Source organism: Ictidomys tridecemlineatus, chromosome 2, assembly GCF_052094955.1.
Source record: "Ictidomys tridecemlineatus isolate mIctTri1 chromosome 2, mIctTri1.hap1, whole genome shotgun sequence".
NCBI lineage: Eukaryota > Metazoa > Chordata > Mammalia > Rodentia > Sciuridae > Ictidomys > Ictidomys tridecemlineatus.
The window spans coordinates 24,312,627-24,326,142 of NC_135478.1; the positions used below are offsets into that span (position 1 = coordinate 24,312,627).

The window sequence follows — 13,516 nt, forward strand, 5'->3', positions numbered from 1 at the left end:
TGAGAAGCAGGAAGGGACCTGATGACATCCATGAAGCTGAATTATATGGTCTCTTTTTCCTACCACTTTTATAAAAGAAAGACAGAAGAAGGCTGAGAAACCAGAACAGATCATCTCTTGGTCTAGTTGCCTTCTTTAAAAAAAAAAAAAAAAGGACAGATCATCTCTGATTATAACATTATCTTGGGTGAAAAATAAAATAAATGAGCTGGGCACGGTGGTGCAGGCCTGCAATTCTAGCAATTCAGGAGGCTGAGGCAGGAGGATCTCAAGTTCAAAGCCAGCCTCAGCAATTTAGTGAGGCCCTAAGCACCTTAGTGAGACCCTGTCTCAAAATAAACAATAAAAGGGATTGGGGATGTAGCTCAGTGATTAAGCACCTCCATGTGTTCAATACCCCGGCACCAAAATAAAATAATAATTAAAAAATAAAATGAATGAAATTCTCCTGATATTTGTCTTCTGCTCTCAATCTTTCATTTCACTTTCATTTAAAACAACAAAACACAAATAGCTAACTATTTGATCTCCCCTGACCTTTAGCAAAAGAAAAGAAAAATCCTACTCCAAACAGGACAATATCTGACTCCCAGGGATTAGGGGACATGGAGCAACCAATTAAGCCTCCTAGGAATCTGCTACCAATAATCTCTGCTGAAATCCACATTATTTGATGCTGGAAGTGACACCAGAGAGGGTAGGGTCCTGGGAGCTACCCTCTACTGCAGTGGAGTGAGAAACAGGGAGAGAGATGGAATAGGAGCCTGAGAGTTCACAGTCCAATTGGACCTGAACCTCAGAGGCAGCAACCCTGACCAAGGATCCAGCTCCAAGCTCACATCCTAAGGGAAGTCATAAAAGCCCCTGGGATACTATGCCAGGTCAACAATCTACCCTCCTCCTGATAGAAAGAGGAGATGGACTAACACAGAAGACACACTCAAGTTCAAATCCGGGGTTTCCCCTTTTCTGATCTATGGGACTTTATTGGAGTTATTTGGTCTTCCAAGTTTAATTCCTGCACCTGAAAAATGGAGAGAAAACCTGCCCCACAGCTTGTTGGAAGGATTCAGTGGACAACCTAGGCCAGCATTTGGAGGGTGTGCCCTGTTGATAAAGGACAGCGTCCCAGTTCTGGTGATGCTGTGAATGCTGGAGTGTTTCGAGGTAATGAAACACAAAAACTGCAGCTGGCTCTCCAAACGTTCAGAAAACGAGCGTGGGCAATGGCGCAAATATAGTCACACATCTTATCTGGGGAAACAAGGGCAGGCATAAGAGAACTCAATACACACCTGGGGGCAACTGGACGGCCTCGAGGACATGCACTTTGGCCTGGTTCATGGCCCGCTCTGTTTCAGCCAGGGCCCGTGCTTGGGCCTGAATGATATGTCTCTCCAACATTTTGACCTCATCCAGTCGCTGCTTATAGAGCTCCCGAATCTGCCAAGGGGATGATTAAATGCACAGAAATATGGTGAGGTCACAGCTTTACTCTGCCCCACCCCCACATCAGGGTTTCCATTGAAGCACAAAAAAGCCAGAGAGCTATTGCAATCATCTGGTCCCACTGACCAGCTGTAAGAGACCCATAGAGGAAATGACTTAAACTTTTCATAGTAAGTCAGTAGAGTCAACCTTGGAAGCCCTTGTCTCCTGGTTTCATGGCAAAGAGAGCTGCCTCTCGTATTGTGAAATCCAAAACCCAAGTGATTTAGTCAGCTTTTTCACTGCTGTGACTAAAAGACCTGACCAGCACAATTGTAGAGGAGGAAAAGTTTGTTGGGGGGGCTCACGGTTTCAGAGGTCTCAATCCATGCACAGCAGACTCCATTCCTCAGGTCTCAGGGTAAGGCAGAACCTTACAGGGGAAGAGTGTGGCAGAGGGAAGCAGCTCACTTGATGATCAGGAAGCAGAGAGAGAGTCTCCACTCTCCAGGTACAAAATATATACCCCATAGCCACGCCCCCAATGGGCTGCTTCCTCCAGCCACACTCCACCTGCCTCCAGTTACCACTCAGTGAATCCCACGAGGTATTAATTCACTGATTAGATTAAGGCTATACCCGCCCCAACCATTTATCTTCCAAATTTTCTTACATTGTCTCACATATGAACTTTTGGGGGACAACTCACTCAAACCATAACAAGAAGTTAGCACACTCCCCATTGGGCCACCCAGAGCTCTGTTCAGGGAAGGTCTTGCTCCCTAGTCTAAGGAAGAGCCTCCAGCTGTCAGCCCTGTTCAGAGCCTACCTAAACTGCTGGAAGGGGCTGGCCTGAGAGTATGTCCTTTTTGTGGAATTCACATGCAGTGACTGAGAGGCAGGAGTATAGATACAGGCTTGGTCATTTTGACCTAAAATGAAAAACTGAGACAGGCTATATTCTCTTCAATGCAATCTTCTCCATTTGCCATGGCTTACTGGGCCCCCATCAAAATTCAGCTGCTTCCCTGGCTCAATGTTGCTTTCTCTCTCTTCCCTTTGCAGGTGTTGATTGCTAGTAAACACCTTGTACCCAAACGTTGTCACAGTATCTGTACCCAGAAATCCAACCTGGATACCCAGCATACATCTCAAGACTTCAGCTTGACTGGTCAGCCAACCAAGCTTCTGATCTATATTTTCAAGTTCAGGATCAAAGCAAGAAGCAAAGAGCTCACTGGTGCACGTAATGTTAAAGACAGTTTATGCCAGGGTGATGCTGATCCTTATTATATTCCTAGAACTGACAGGGCCTCAAACATGTTTACTTAGGTATTTTTAGTGAAGATTTATTGTGAATTTACAATGTATACTTGAGGAGAGAAATACATCAGATATGGTTTCTGCTCTTAAGGAGTTTAAGATTTAGCAGGAGGAGCCAGGGAAAGTTATAAATGAGTGGAACAGACTCTTAAAAGTGTAAAAATAGCATAGAGATGAGGATAAAATAAAGCTAGGAGGGGGTAGCTAAATGTTATTGAGATCAGGTGGGGGCTGGGGTTGTGGCTCAGCGGTAGAGCGTTAGCCTAGCACGTGTGCGAGGCCCTGGGCTCCATCCTCAGCACCACATAAAAATAAATAAATAAAATAAAGATATTGTGTCCAACTAAAAATATATATATATTAAAGAGAGAGAGAGAGAGAGAGAGAGAGAGAGAGAGAGAGAGAGAGAGAGAGAGAGATATCAGGTGACCTCCTTGAAAAAGACGGTGGCCAGGGCAGTTCCATACACATGCATTATGTTTTATTATTGTGTCATGTGTTTTATTATTTGGTTCTGCTGATAACAACTAACCCTAATTCTTACATGTAGGAATACCCAAATAATAACAACTATCACTTATTGAGCATCTACCATATTGTAAACAATGTTATAAAGCCTTTACTAAATTGATTCAATCCTATTGAGGTATTATTACCCCCATTTGTTAGATAAGGGAAAAAACTTATAGAAGGATTGCCCAAGGTAATACAGGTGGTATGTGGTGGAACAAGGATTTGAACCCAGGGTGCAAAGTTCCAGGGCATTTGCTCTCAATCATTAGACCTCACAAATCTTCTTGTAGGCAGACTTGGAAAAGACCAGAAGCTAGTGAGACTGTCTAGGGAGACCTCAGTTCAAGAGAGATACTCCATATTAGATGGTGACTATTGATTCCTTCAGAGAGAATGAATTCAAGTGCTGCACAGCCAGCATGTTTACTGTTATTTTTAGTGGAGATTTATTGTGAATTTACAATATACACTTGAGGAGAGAAACACATCAGATATGGTTTCTGCTCTTAAGGAGTTTAAGATTTAGCAGGAGGAGCCAGGGAAAGATATAAATGAGTGGAACAGACTCTTAAAAGTGTAAAAATAGCATAGAGATGAGGATAAAATAAAGCTAGGAGGGGGTAGCTAAATGTTATTGAGATCAGGTGGGGGCTGGGGTTGTGGCTCAGCAATACAGCCAGTGCTAGCCTAGCACGTGCTAATTACAGATACTAATTACAAAGTTTCTTTTGTACCTACAAAATGAATTCTTGTGCATTGCAAAAGTTCTGAAAATGTAGACGTCTGTAAAGAAAATCTAAATGCTCCCCCAGGAGTGCTGTTTACGTTTTTATATAAAACTTTTCATCTTCTTTTCCATGCAAATGTGTAGGGTTCTAAGTTAATTCTAAGCTTTTCCAATGACTTTTGTGCTAACTTAATAAATGGCAGGTAGCTGTCTATGAATATAATATAGGTGTAACTCATGGTTTTTAACAACTTGATAATATTGCATAGTGCAGTAAGTATACCATAATTTATAAAGTCAAACTACCTTTGCATGCATTGATTTTCTATAGGACCACTCTTTAAACTTTTCTGCATTGGGCAATGTTTGAAACATGTATCACTTTTGTATTAAAAAAAAATGTGAAGCCTTTTTTTTTCTTTAAATTGGGATTGCTCTGCCAGTTCAGACGCTGGCTAATCATAGAAGCGATGTTAAAATGTATAATCTAATGAACTGGGTGACTGGTTGAGGGGTTAATGGGTTAACAATGCTTCACATCTTCTGGCTCATGTGAATAATAGGGATATGAGTTAGTTGTTCAAGATGAAGGTTTGGCCTAGGATGGCTGAAGTCAGGAAGGTGAGTGTGATGGTCCAGGAAGAACAGGGCAGTGGGTTCCCATCCAGGAAGTCCTACCTGGATTTCAGGAAGCCTGTGTAACTCATGGAGGGTTGAGGCTAATATCTCACATACTATACAGATACTCGTGTTGTTAATGTCTATCTGCCCCAGTTAGATAGTAGGCTATAGAGGTCAGGGTGTGTGTGTGTGTGTAGGTGTCCATGCACCCATGTTTTCCTTATTGCTGAATCCTCACTGCCTAGAACAGAGCATGGCACATAGTAGACATTCAATAAATGTGTTAAATAAATGAATGAATAAAGCCAGGAGCAGGGGTACATACCACTTAAAAGGGGTAAAGGACAGAATGGAGTGGAGAAGAGGAAAATCTGAGAAGCAGGAGGTACACCTGGTAAGGGGGTAGGCTTGGTGGGGGGAGTTTGCCCTCAAGTTGAAGGGAGTTGTCATTAGAGGACATGTAAGCAAAAAGGACCCAACTTGGCTGGTTTCCCTCTTGTACAGATGAACAAATAAGAGTTGCTGTTCCAGAGACTGAGTATGCTTCTGAAAGTGTGGGCATGAATGTCTCAGTCAAGATAGTGGTTGGTGATATAAAGGCACCTCAAAGGATAGTGACTTGACTTTATCACCTCTAGGGAACAACTATTTGGCTGACTGCCAGAGTCATTTAATTTATATATGCAATATATAATGTAAGGATGTGTGCAGAGAAATATAAATAGGCGCTACGGATCTATGCCATTTATGTGTAGTGTGTGTGCATTTGTATATGTGTGTGTTTATGCAGCGTCCTTCTTCCAGAATGTCCGCTGCAGCATGGACTTGGTCTGCTTTTCCCCAGCTGCGTCTCCAGGGCCTGGCACAGCGCCTGGCACGTGGCCAGGTGCTGGTACAGGTCCAGCGCCGAGTCCTGCGGTCCCGTCCCGGGTCCCCAGCACGGTCCGCAGATGCGATGCCACCGCGTGGGGCGCCAGGGCCACGTTACCTGCTGCAACTGGTCCACGAACTGCTCGTGGCGCGCATTATCGCTGCCGCGGGCCTTGATGAAGCTGGCGCTCGCTTCCTCGCCGATCACCTCGGCAGAGTACAAGTTGCGGAAGACGCCGGTGAGCAAGTGCGAGATGTCCTGGGTGCGCAGCGAGGAGGGGCGCAGACGCAGCAGCTGCGGCTCGGGTGGCGGCGGGAGCGCCCGCGACCACCCGCGACTGGGCCGGGTCGCGAAGCCGAACTGGAAGCTCTCCACGTAGGCACGGGAGGACGACAAGGGGGACTTTGGGGGGCTTCTGGACATGGCCAGTCGTGAGTCTGGCGCCCATGTTTGCCTCTCGTACTCGAAGGTCCCAGACTCTAAGGAGCTCAGCTCCGCCGTCGGCCCCTTGGTCTCCATGGCAACTGAGACGCTAACTCCTTGCCCCACTTCTACTTCCGGCCCCGCCTCTTCCGCCTTGCTTCCGCCTTGGCGAGCGTCTTCGGCTGCATCCTCGCAAATCCTTGCATCTTCAGCACCGTCCCTCCTAACGCTGAATTTCCTGTGAGGAAAGGGTTGATTGACAGAACCAGCCTAATCTGGTTGCAAAATCTTACTCCTGACTACCTGCTTTCATCCATCCATTCTTTAATTTGCTCAGCAATTGTTCACAATCTACTTATGGTTGATTGTGTCAAACTTCTGTTTCAGGTCCAGGCTGAGAACTGAACATACCAAAGGAAGTTAGAACACACCAAAGGAACATACCAAAGGAAGTTGCATCTGCCCCTGGGGATCGCACCGTCGTGTGTGTGTGTGTGTGTGTGTGTGTGTGTGTGTGTGTGTGTGAGAGAGAGAGAGAGAGAGAGAGAGAGAGAGAGAGAGAGAGAGAGAGAGAGATATGAAGGTGGTGAGTGGAGAGAGAACAGTATAACAACTGCAGGTTAGTGACTTCAGGGCACCTTGGAGGCGTGTGATGTTTGTCTAGAACCATAGTCTGTAGGGTGAGCCGTGGCTTCTTGGAAGAAGTGAAGACCAGGCAGAGATTTAAAAGGGAGAGTAGACTCATCATCATTAGTCAACAGGGGAGTGGAGATTAAAACCATAATGTGTTATCACTGCGAACTTAGTAGAATGGCAAAAAAAAAAAAAAAAAAGAAAGAAAGAAAGACATTCTTGAATAAAGAGACTAAACAAGTGCTAGTGAATATGTGGAGCAACCAGAATTCTCCTATACTGTGAATGAGGATACAAACTGGTTCAGCAACTCTGGAGAACAGTTTGGTAGTTTCCTACACAGTTACACATACAGCAGTCACACTGGAGGTATTTTCTCCAAGTGAAATGAAAACTATGTGCACACAAAAGCTTGAACATAAAAGTTCATGGCAGTTTTATTCATCACCACTCAAACGGGGGAAAAAAAAAACAACCCTCCAATGCTTTGTAGACTGAAGAATGGATAAACTGTAGTATGTATATACCAAGGAATAGGGCTCAACAATAGAAAGGAAGCAGGCTATTAATATACCCAACAGCATAGATGAATCTATGTTGGGTATATCTAGGCTACCTACGGAATGGTTCCAGAAAATACATAACAAAAAATAGACCATTGGTTATCAGGAGCTGCAGAATGGGGACTAGGGTTGACTTCAGAGGGAATTTCTTGGAGTGGTGGAATTGTCCTGTAACTTGATTGTGGTTATGCAACTGTATGGATTATCAAACCTCACACTTTACACTGTAAAGGATGGATTTTACTGTATGTAAATTATACCTCAGTTTTTTTAATTAAAAAAAAGAATGCGTAGGAAAAGCCAATGGAGAAGGAAAAAAAAGGGGTGGGTATGCCATGTCCAGTGGTCTAGGTGTGCAAAAGCTAGGAGAGAGCACAGGCTGGGAGAGAAAGCTACTACAAGTGGGAGGAAATGCAAGAAATGTAGATGTGGAATCAAGAGTTTGAGAGTGAAGGATGAGACTGATAGGAAAGGGCTAGGTCATAAATGGGTTTGAACACCACAATAGGAAATTGGAACTTTATACTGAGGACAGTGGGAAAGCCATCAAGGGTTTTAAGCCGGAGCATGTCATAGTCAGCTCTTGTTTTATGAAGGTCACTCTGATTGATGTGAGAATAGATAGCAGGAGGCAACAGGGAGGTCAATTAGGAAACTATTGCAGAAGTTAGAAAAGAGATAAAGGAGCTTAGATGAGGGTGAGGGGAAGGGATTGGAGATAGATCTAAACAGTAGAATTGACAGAACTTACAGGTGGATGATGGGATGTGAGAAAAAGGAACAAAGAATCTCTCCCAAATGTCTTCTGTGTGTAGTTGGATGGGTGATTCTGCCATCCACTGACATGGGGAAGAGGACTGTCCTTGTTCAGGGTGACAGCTTGAGACCACATTGTCCATTGTCATTGGCACAGCTTGGCTCTGCTCACAAGTGGTATAATAAACACTTTTTACTCGGGTGAGAGTACTTGCCTTACAACCCAAAACCCACTTCCTGAGATGAGTCCCAAGATGTTGCCATCAGACCTGGGCCACTTCCGCCTCTCTTGGTTGAGCTTGGCTACCTCATCTGTACTTTTCTGTCCCGAGAGCTGGGAAGCCAGGGCCCCTGCTCTGGATCTCCTCCAACTGTACCCTTCCCCACAAAGTAAGGATGTGCCCTGCACCTGTCCTCCAGGGAGGACAAAATTATCCTGAGTCCATTTCCAGAGCCAGAGCAGGCTTCTTCTTTAACTCCCTCCTCCTGGGACTGACTGATATGTGCAATAAGGGATAGCTTAATGGGGGACAGAACTAGGGCAACATGCCATTGGTCCAGCTTTCCACATGCATGTGAGGTCCTGGATGGTGCAGGAAGGAGCTATATTTGGGGAGGGAAGTGGGAGAGTCTGGGGAGCCTGCCTTGCCTCTAATTTGCCTCCCACAAAAAAATGGTCCTATCCATTAGGATTAGTTCCACATGTTGAGGCTCCTTGGCCCCCTTTTCTGTCCAGAACAGTTCCATGGATTCTTACCATTACTTCTGACTTCTCCATCATGCCTCCAGATGGCCTCTGGGAAAGTCCCAGGGAGTCTGGCCCAGCCTGGAAGAGGTGCCTCCCAGCAACTCTCGCCTCTGCATGACCCCAGCACAGGCACACCCCCTGGCCTCAGCTCCTCTGATCAGCTGACACTGTCTAACCGGGTCACCCTCGGTACAGCCACTCCATCAGTCCTCACCTGATGCCACTACCATTCCTTCTGACTGACACATTCAACTCTCTTGCTTTCCCCTGTCTGTGCATCACTGTCTCCATCCTCCTGTCCCTCTTCTGCCAGTATCTCCCTGCTTGATAAGCTCAGTGCATTCCTGATTCTGCTGCTCCCAGTATTCAGCTAACTGAATAAATGAGTGGCTCTTACCTGCACCAGTATCAAAGGGCTCAGGTCACCTTTGGGACCACTCACTAGCTCCCATCTGATGGGGACTTCCTCAGTGCAAAGGAAATTCCTTGTGAGTGGCCCTCTTCATTTTATCATTTTATAAACTGCTCTGTGGACTGCAGCTTCTGCTTGTTTATCTCTGAGTTTCACACACACTTTTGATCTTTCAACTTTTTTTTCACTTTTAAAATTTCAAAAGTTCTACATTATCCTGGTAAAAACAAAAGTAAAGAAAACCTCCAACAATACACAAAAAATAAAAAAATAAGTGTCCTCAGTCCTTTCCTCCAGTTTATCAGATTATTTCCATATCTTTTCAGCTATTTTTTTTTGGTACAAACATTGATTTCTATATAGTCATTTTTAATATTTAAAAAACAAATGATACTGTCATATATATTCTGCTGTTTGCTTTTTCACTTATTTTCTGTAACAACTCACAAAGGACATCTTTTTTTTTTACTATAAATAATGCTGTAATGAGCCACCTTTTCATATGTGTGCATACTTTGCATGGCTTTCTAGTGTTTTTGCGGGACAATATCATAAAATTTCTTGGCCAAAGGGTATGCACATTTTAGTATTTGGGATATTGCCATATTGCCGTCCAGAAAGATTATACTAAAGTAGACTCCACCAGCACTATGTGAGAGCTTCTAAGCCTTTTAAACATGTTTTGACTCATATCCTAAATTTTATCCCTAGCCCACATTTCCCTTCTAAATTTGTACATCCATCTTATACCTGACATTTCCCCCTGGTTGTCTGAAGACATCTCGGTATCCAAAATAAAGTGCCTATTCCTCTTCAACTTTCCCTATTTCCAGGTATGGCAGCTCTGTCCTTTTAGTTGTCCTTGGAGCCATCCTTGATTCCCCTCTTTCCCTCACAACCCCACCAATAAATCCTGTTGGCTCTACCTTCAAAAATGTTTCCAGAATCCTACCATTTTATGCAACCTCCAGTCCTACGGCCAGGCCTGAGCTACCATACCCTCCCACCTGCATTACAGCCAGAGTCCCTGCCCTGGGCCCCACTTCAGCCTCTGACCCTCCTCTGTGACTTCTTCCAGCAGCCAGAGGGATTCCCTTAAAACATGAATCAGATCATGTCCCTCCTCTGTTTGAAACCTTCCAAGTGCCCTCCATTTCTCCCAGAGTAAAAGCAGAAGCCCTTACAAGCCCCAACAGGACCAGGTCACTGTTAGCCTCTCTGTCTTCTCCAAGTATGGCACCCCCTCACTCTCTTAGCTCCTACCACACAGCCCCCTTGAAATCCTCCAATTTATCAGAACTGCTCCTACCTCAGGGCCTTGGTACTGCCCATTCCCTGTGCCTGGAATCCTCTCCCCCAAATATACTTAAACAACTTACTAAACAACTTACTCTCTCACTTCCTTTGAGTATGCTCAAATGTCACCTTCAACAGCCAACTGATTTAAAATTTAACTCCGCCCCAGGGACTCCTTTACCCTACTTTTTTTTTTTTTTGCATTACTAGAGATCAAACCCCAAACCTCATGCTTGTTAGGCAAACACTGTACCACAGAGCTACATCCCCTACCCTACTTGTTTTCATTTCCTTTCATCTTCTAAAACAATACACAATTCTCCTCGTATGTTTTTGATTATTGCAGCATCTCTTCTCTTTCCATTAGAATTTAAGCTCCATGATCACAGGGGATTTTGGTGAGTTTTGTATATGGGTGATTCTCAGGACTCTTGAACAGTGCCTTGTGTACAGTATGTGCTCAATAAATATTTATTGAATAAGCAAAATAGCAGAATAAAGGTTTTGGTGTCTTCAGTTCACACAGGCCTAAGTGTGCCTCCTCCCTCAGATAAGGGTCAGAGGGCAAGTCTCTTGACGGCTGTCCTCACCAAGCACTGCACTTGCCTGTGGGGTGCCATGGGATAAGATGACCCGTGGGACTTAGTCCACAATGAAATGAATACACAGTAAAATCCCATAAATACAATTGTGGAAAAATAACTCCAAATAATGCCATACTATCCAGGGTTACAAAGAGGCCCAGCAACCTTGTAGTCTATGGTGTAGCCTGTGTGGTCTGGACGTCTTCCCCACATGGTCCCAGGGCCTTGGATTTGCCAAAGCTGCTCTCTTGGGAGAGGCAGCCTTCACTTTTCCTCCGGATGTGTCTGGACTTGGGTCCAGGACCCTCTGGAGTGAGCTCAGCTGGGGTTCCACATACCTTGAAAACACTGGGGGCATGCCCTTAGACAAAGAGCCTCTGTGGCCACCAGGATCTGTAGAGGCCAGGTTGGGGGCAGTTTGGGGGAGAGGGGACTCTAGCTCAGGCCTCTCATGCAGTGTTTACTTGTATCAGGTAGTTGACATCTGTTATTTCAGCCTATTCCAGAGATGATGGTAGCTCCTGATTAAGTCACAGATAAAGTGACTTGTTCAAATTCTCACTGCAGGACACTGCAGGGCCCAGATTTAAACAGCACTCACAACCCCTTGTGCCCTGGGATGGAGGCACTAAAGACACAGAAGGGCAGAGTAAACCTCTGTTTCACCTACTCAGATTTGCTGTTTCATGGGGGAGGGTTAAGGCAGGATCAGCCCTGAAGCCACTGAGAGCCTGACCATCCTGAAAGATGGCATTCTTGGGTTGATAATTCCCCTCCCCCCTACCAGGGCTTCCAGAGACAGTTGGGGGTGGTGAGATGCCTGGAACTCCGTCATTGGGCAAGTATGGGCCCTCCGTCACCCCAAACTAAGCCTGCCACAGAGCGGATGAGTCACCAGGATCTCAGGGCATCTTACAGAGGTAACTGAGAACTGGGTTTTAAGGAGAGTCATTTAGGCACCTGGCCAGGGCTAAGCCCACACAGGGGAGTTGAGGGCAGAGGGAGCCAAATCCAGCAACTTTGTGGTTCAGTACAAAGCCTCTTGCTGTGTTTTCCCCACCCCCAGCCCTTCCACACACAGATGTACAGTCATAGCACTCAGACTGACATCCAGCAGAAGGAAGCCGTGTCTCTTAGCCTGGGAGAGAGAAGAGGTGCAGAGAGAAGGGAGGGGGAGAGGGCTGGAGTGAGTTCAGGGCTGATCTGCAGGTCAGCACAGAGCAGCGGCCTGCTTGCTCTGAGCAAGGTGTGGCCTAGCCCTTTTTTCTGGCAAAACTTGATTGCATGGGCCAGCTCTGAGTCAGCCCTGCCCATCCTGCTCAACAACCCCAGGCCAGCGGAGGAGGCTTCTAAAGGGGTTTGAGGTGCGTTTAGGGTAAGCAAGGGCAGAGGTAGTGCCACCACAGGCATCTCTGGCAGAGGGAAAGTCCAAGGTCACAGATAATGTTCTCAGAGACAAAAAATAGGAATGATGATTGAGATGAAGCCATGCCAACTACTGGTGTCAGCATTTCACTGTGTCTGCCTGGGAAGAGGGTTTGGGCTTGAGGAGTTCTGGCTTGCTGAGGAGAGGGGCTAGCAGGCCCCCGGGGGTGTCAGAGATCCAGGTGGGAGGCTCCAAGTCTCAAAAAGTTTCTGGGAAGAGAGCAGGGCCTTGGAGAGGGGAGGTAAGGGCAGAGAAGGGAATTCCCCCCATCCTCTCTGCCCCCAGGCTGGAGGTCCAAAGTGAGGCCTGCCAGTGTGAAACTTGCTCATCCCTCAAAAAACATCAAATATGTCCCTGAGTTTGTTGAAGGGAAATTAAGGAGGGTTCTGAAAACCTGCCCAGGGCAGCAGGACTGGAGTTGAATGTCAGATCAGGAGCCAGCCCCACTCTGTGTTTGTGTGGTGGGGGGAGGGGGCATGCCCAGCTCAGGGGCTCTCTAAAGTCCTGATCCTCTCAGTTCTCAGAACCTGAAGGCTGTCTTTCAGTTCTTTCACACCCCTTACTTAGGCCTGATTGTGTCCAGAAGAAATGGGGTTGAGGTGAGCCAGGTCTCCTCTGGGAGAGATCACTAGCTTCTGCCAGACTCTCACCTTGACTTTATCAGCCCAGATAGCTTCACTGGGGGACCTAGCACACCTCCTCCTCATTTGAGAAAACTGTCTCCAGTTTCTTCCCAACCTGAGCCCAGCTCTCCCCGAGGGACTTCCAAGTGGGCAGTGGTGGGCAGCAGGGTCCCTGGACCTTCCCCAGGAATATCTGAGCACCCTGTAAGGAGTTTCTGGGTCTTGGGCATTGAAGGGTTGATGTTTATGTAGGGGTCTCTTGCTCAGATAAACCCTTAAGGAGGCCGTCGGAAGAAGGTATCTTGGAGGTCCTCCCCACTCCGCTGCACAGATTACTGGGACTTTTGGGATGTGGGGGACCCAATGGCACACACCCTGCACCTGTTGGCCACTTTCTCCCACCCTTTATGAAGCACACTCCTGAGGTGAGAAACCTCCCAGCAAGTGGGAAGGGCCTTCCCGTGGACAGGGTCTAGGTATTGCTTCCCAAAGAGAGTGGCCCCGTGCATTCATATCGCAAAAGGGAAAGCAGATCCTGGGGGAGCTGTCGCTCATGCCTAGACGCCGTG

General features: G+C 46.3%; 1 protein-coding gene and 1 long non-coding RNA gene across 5 annotated transcripts in view; one reads left to right on the top strand and one right to left on the bottom strand.

Moving 5' to 3' along the window:
• Nucleotides 1–6,048, bottom strand: part of Dlec1 (DLEC1 cilia and flagella associated protein) — a 49,503-nt gene extending 43,455 nt beyond the window's left edge. For 2 of the 4 annotated variants that reach the window (XM_040290013.2, XM_013361243.4), the window contains exons 1-2: nt 5,601–6,046; nt 1,296–1,443 (exon numbers count right to left, since the gene is read on the bottom strand). In XM_040290013.2, coding sequence (XP_040145947.1) covers nt 1,296–1,443; nt 5,601–6,002 — 550 coding nt within the window. In that variant the 5' untranslated portion in view covers nt 6,003–6,046. Of the gene's footprint in view, nt 1–1,295; nt 1,444–5,600 lie in introns of all 4 variants that reach the window. The other 2 variants (XM_040290015.2, XM_078038137.1) reach the window with 2 other exon arrangements.
• On the top strand, nt 5,874–8,060 carry LOC144375040 (uncharacterized). The gene is made up of 2 exons (XR_013434345.1): nt 5,874–6,184; nt 6,294–8,060. It is a non-coding gene; the product is annotated as an uncharacterized LOC144375040 (long non-coding RNA).
• The last annotated feature ends 5,456 nt before the right edge of the window (nt 8,061–13,516 follow it).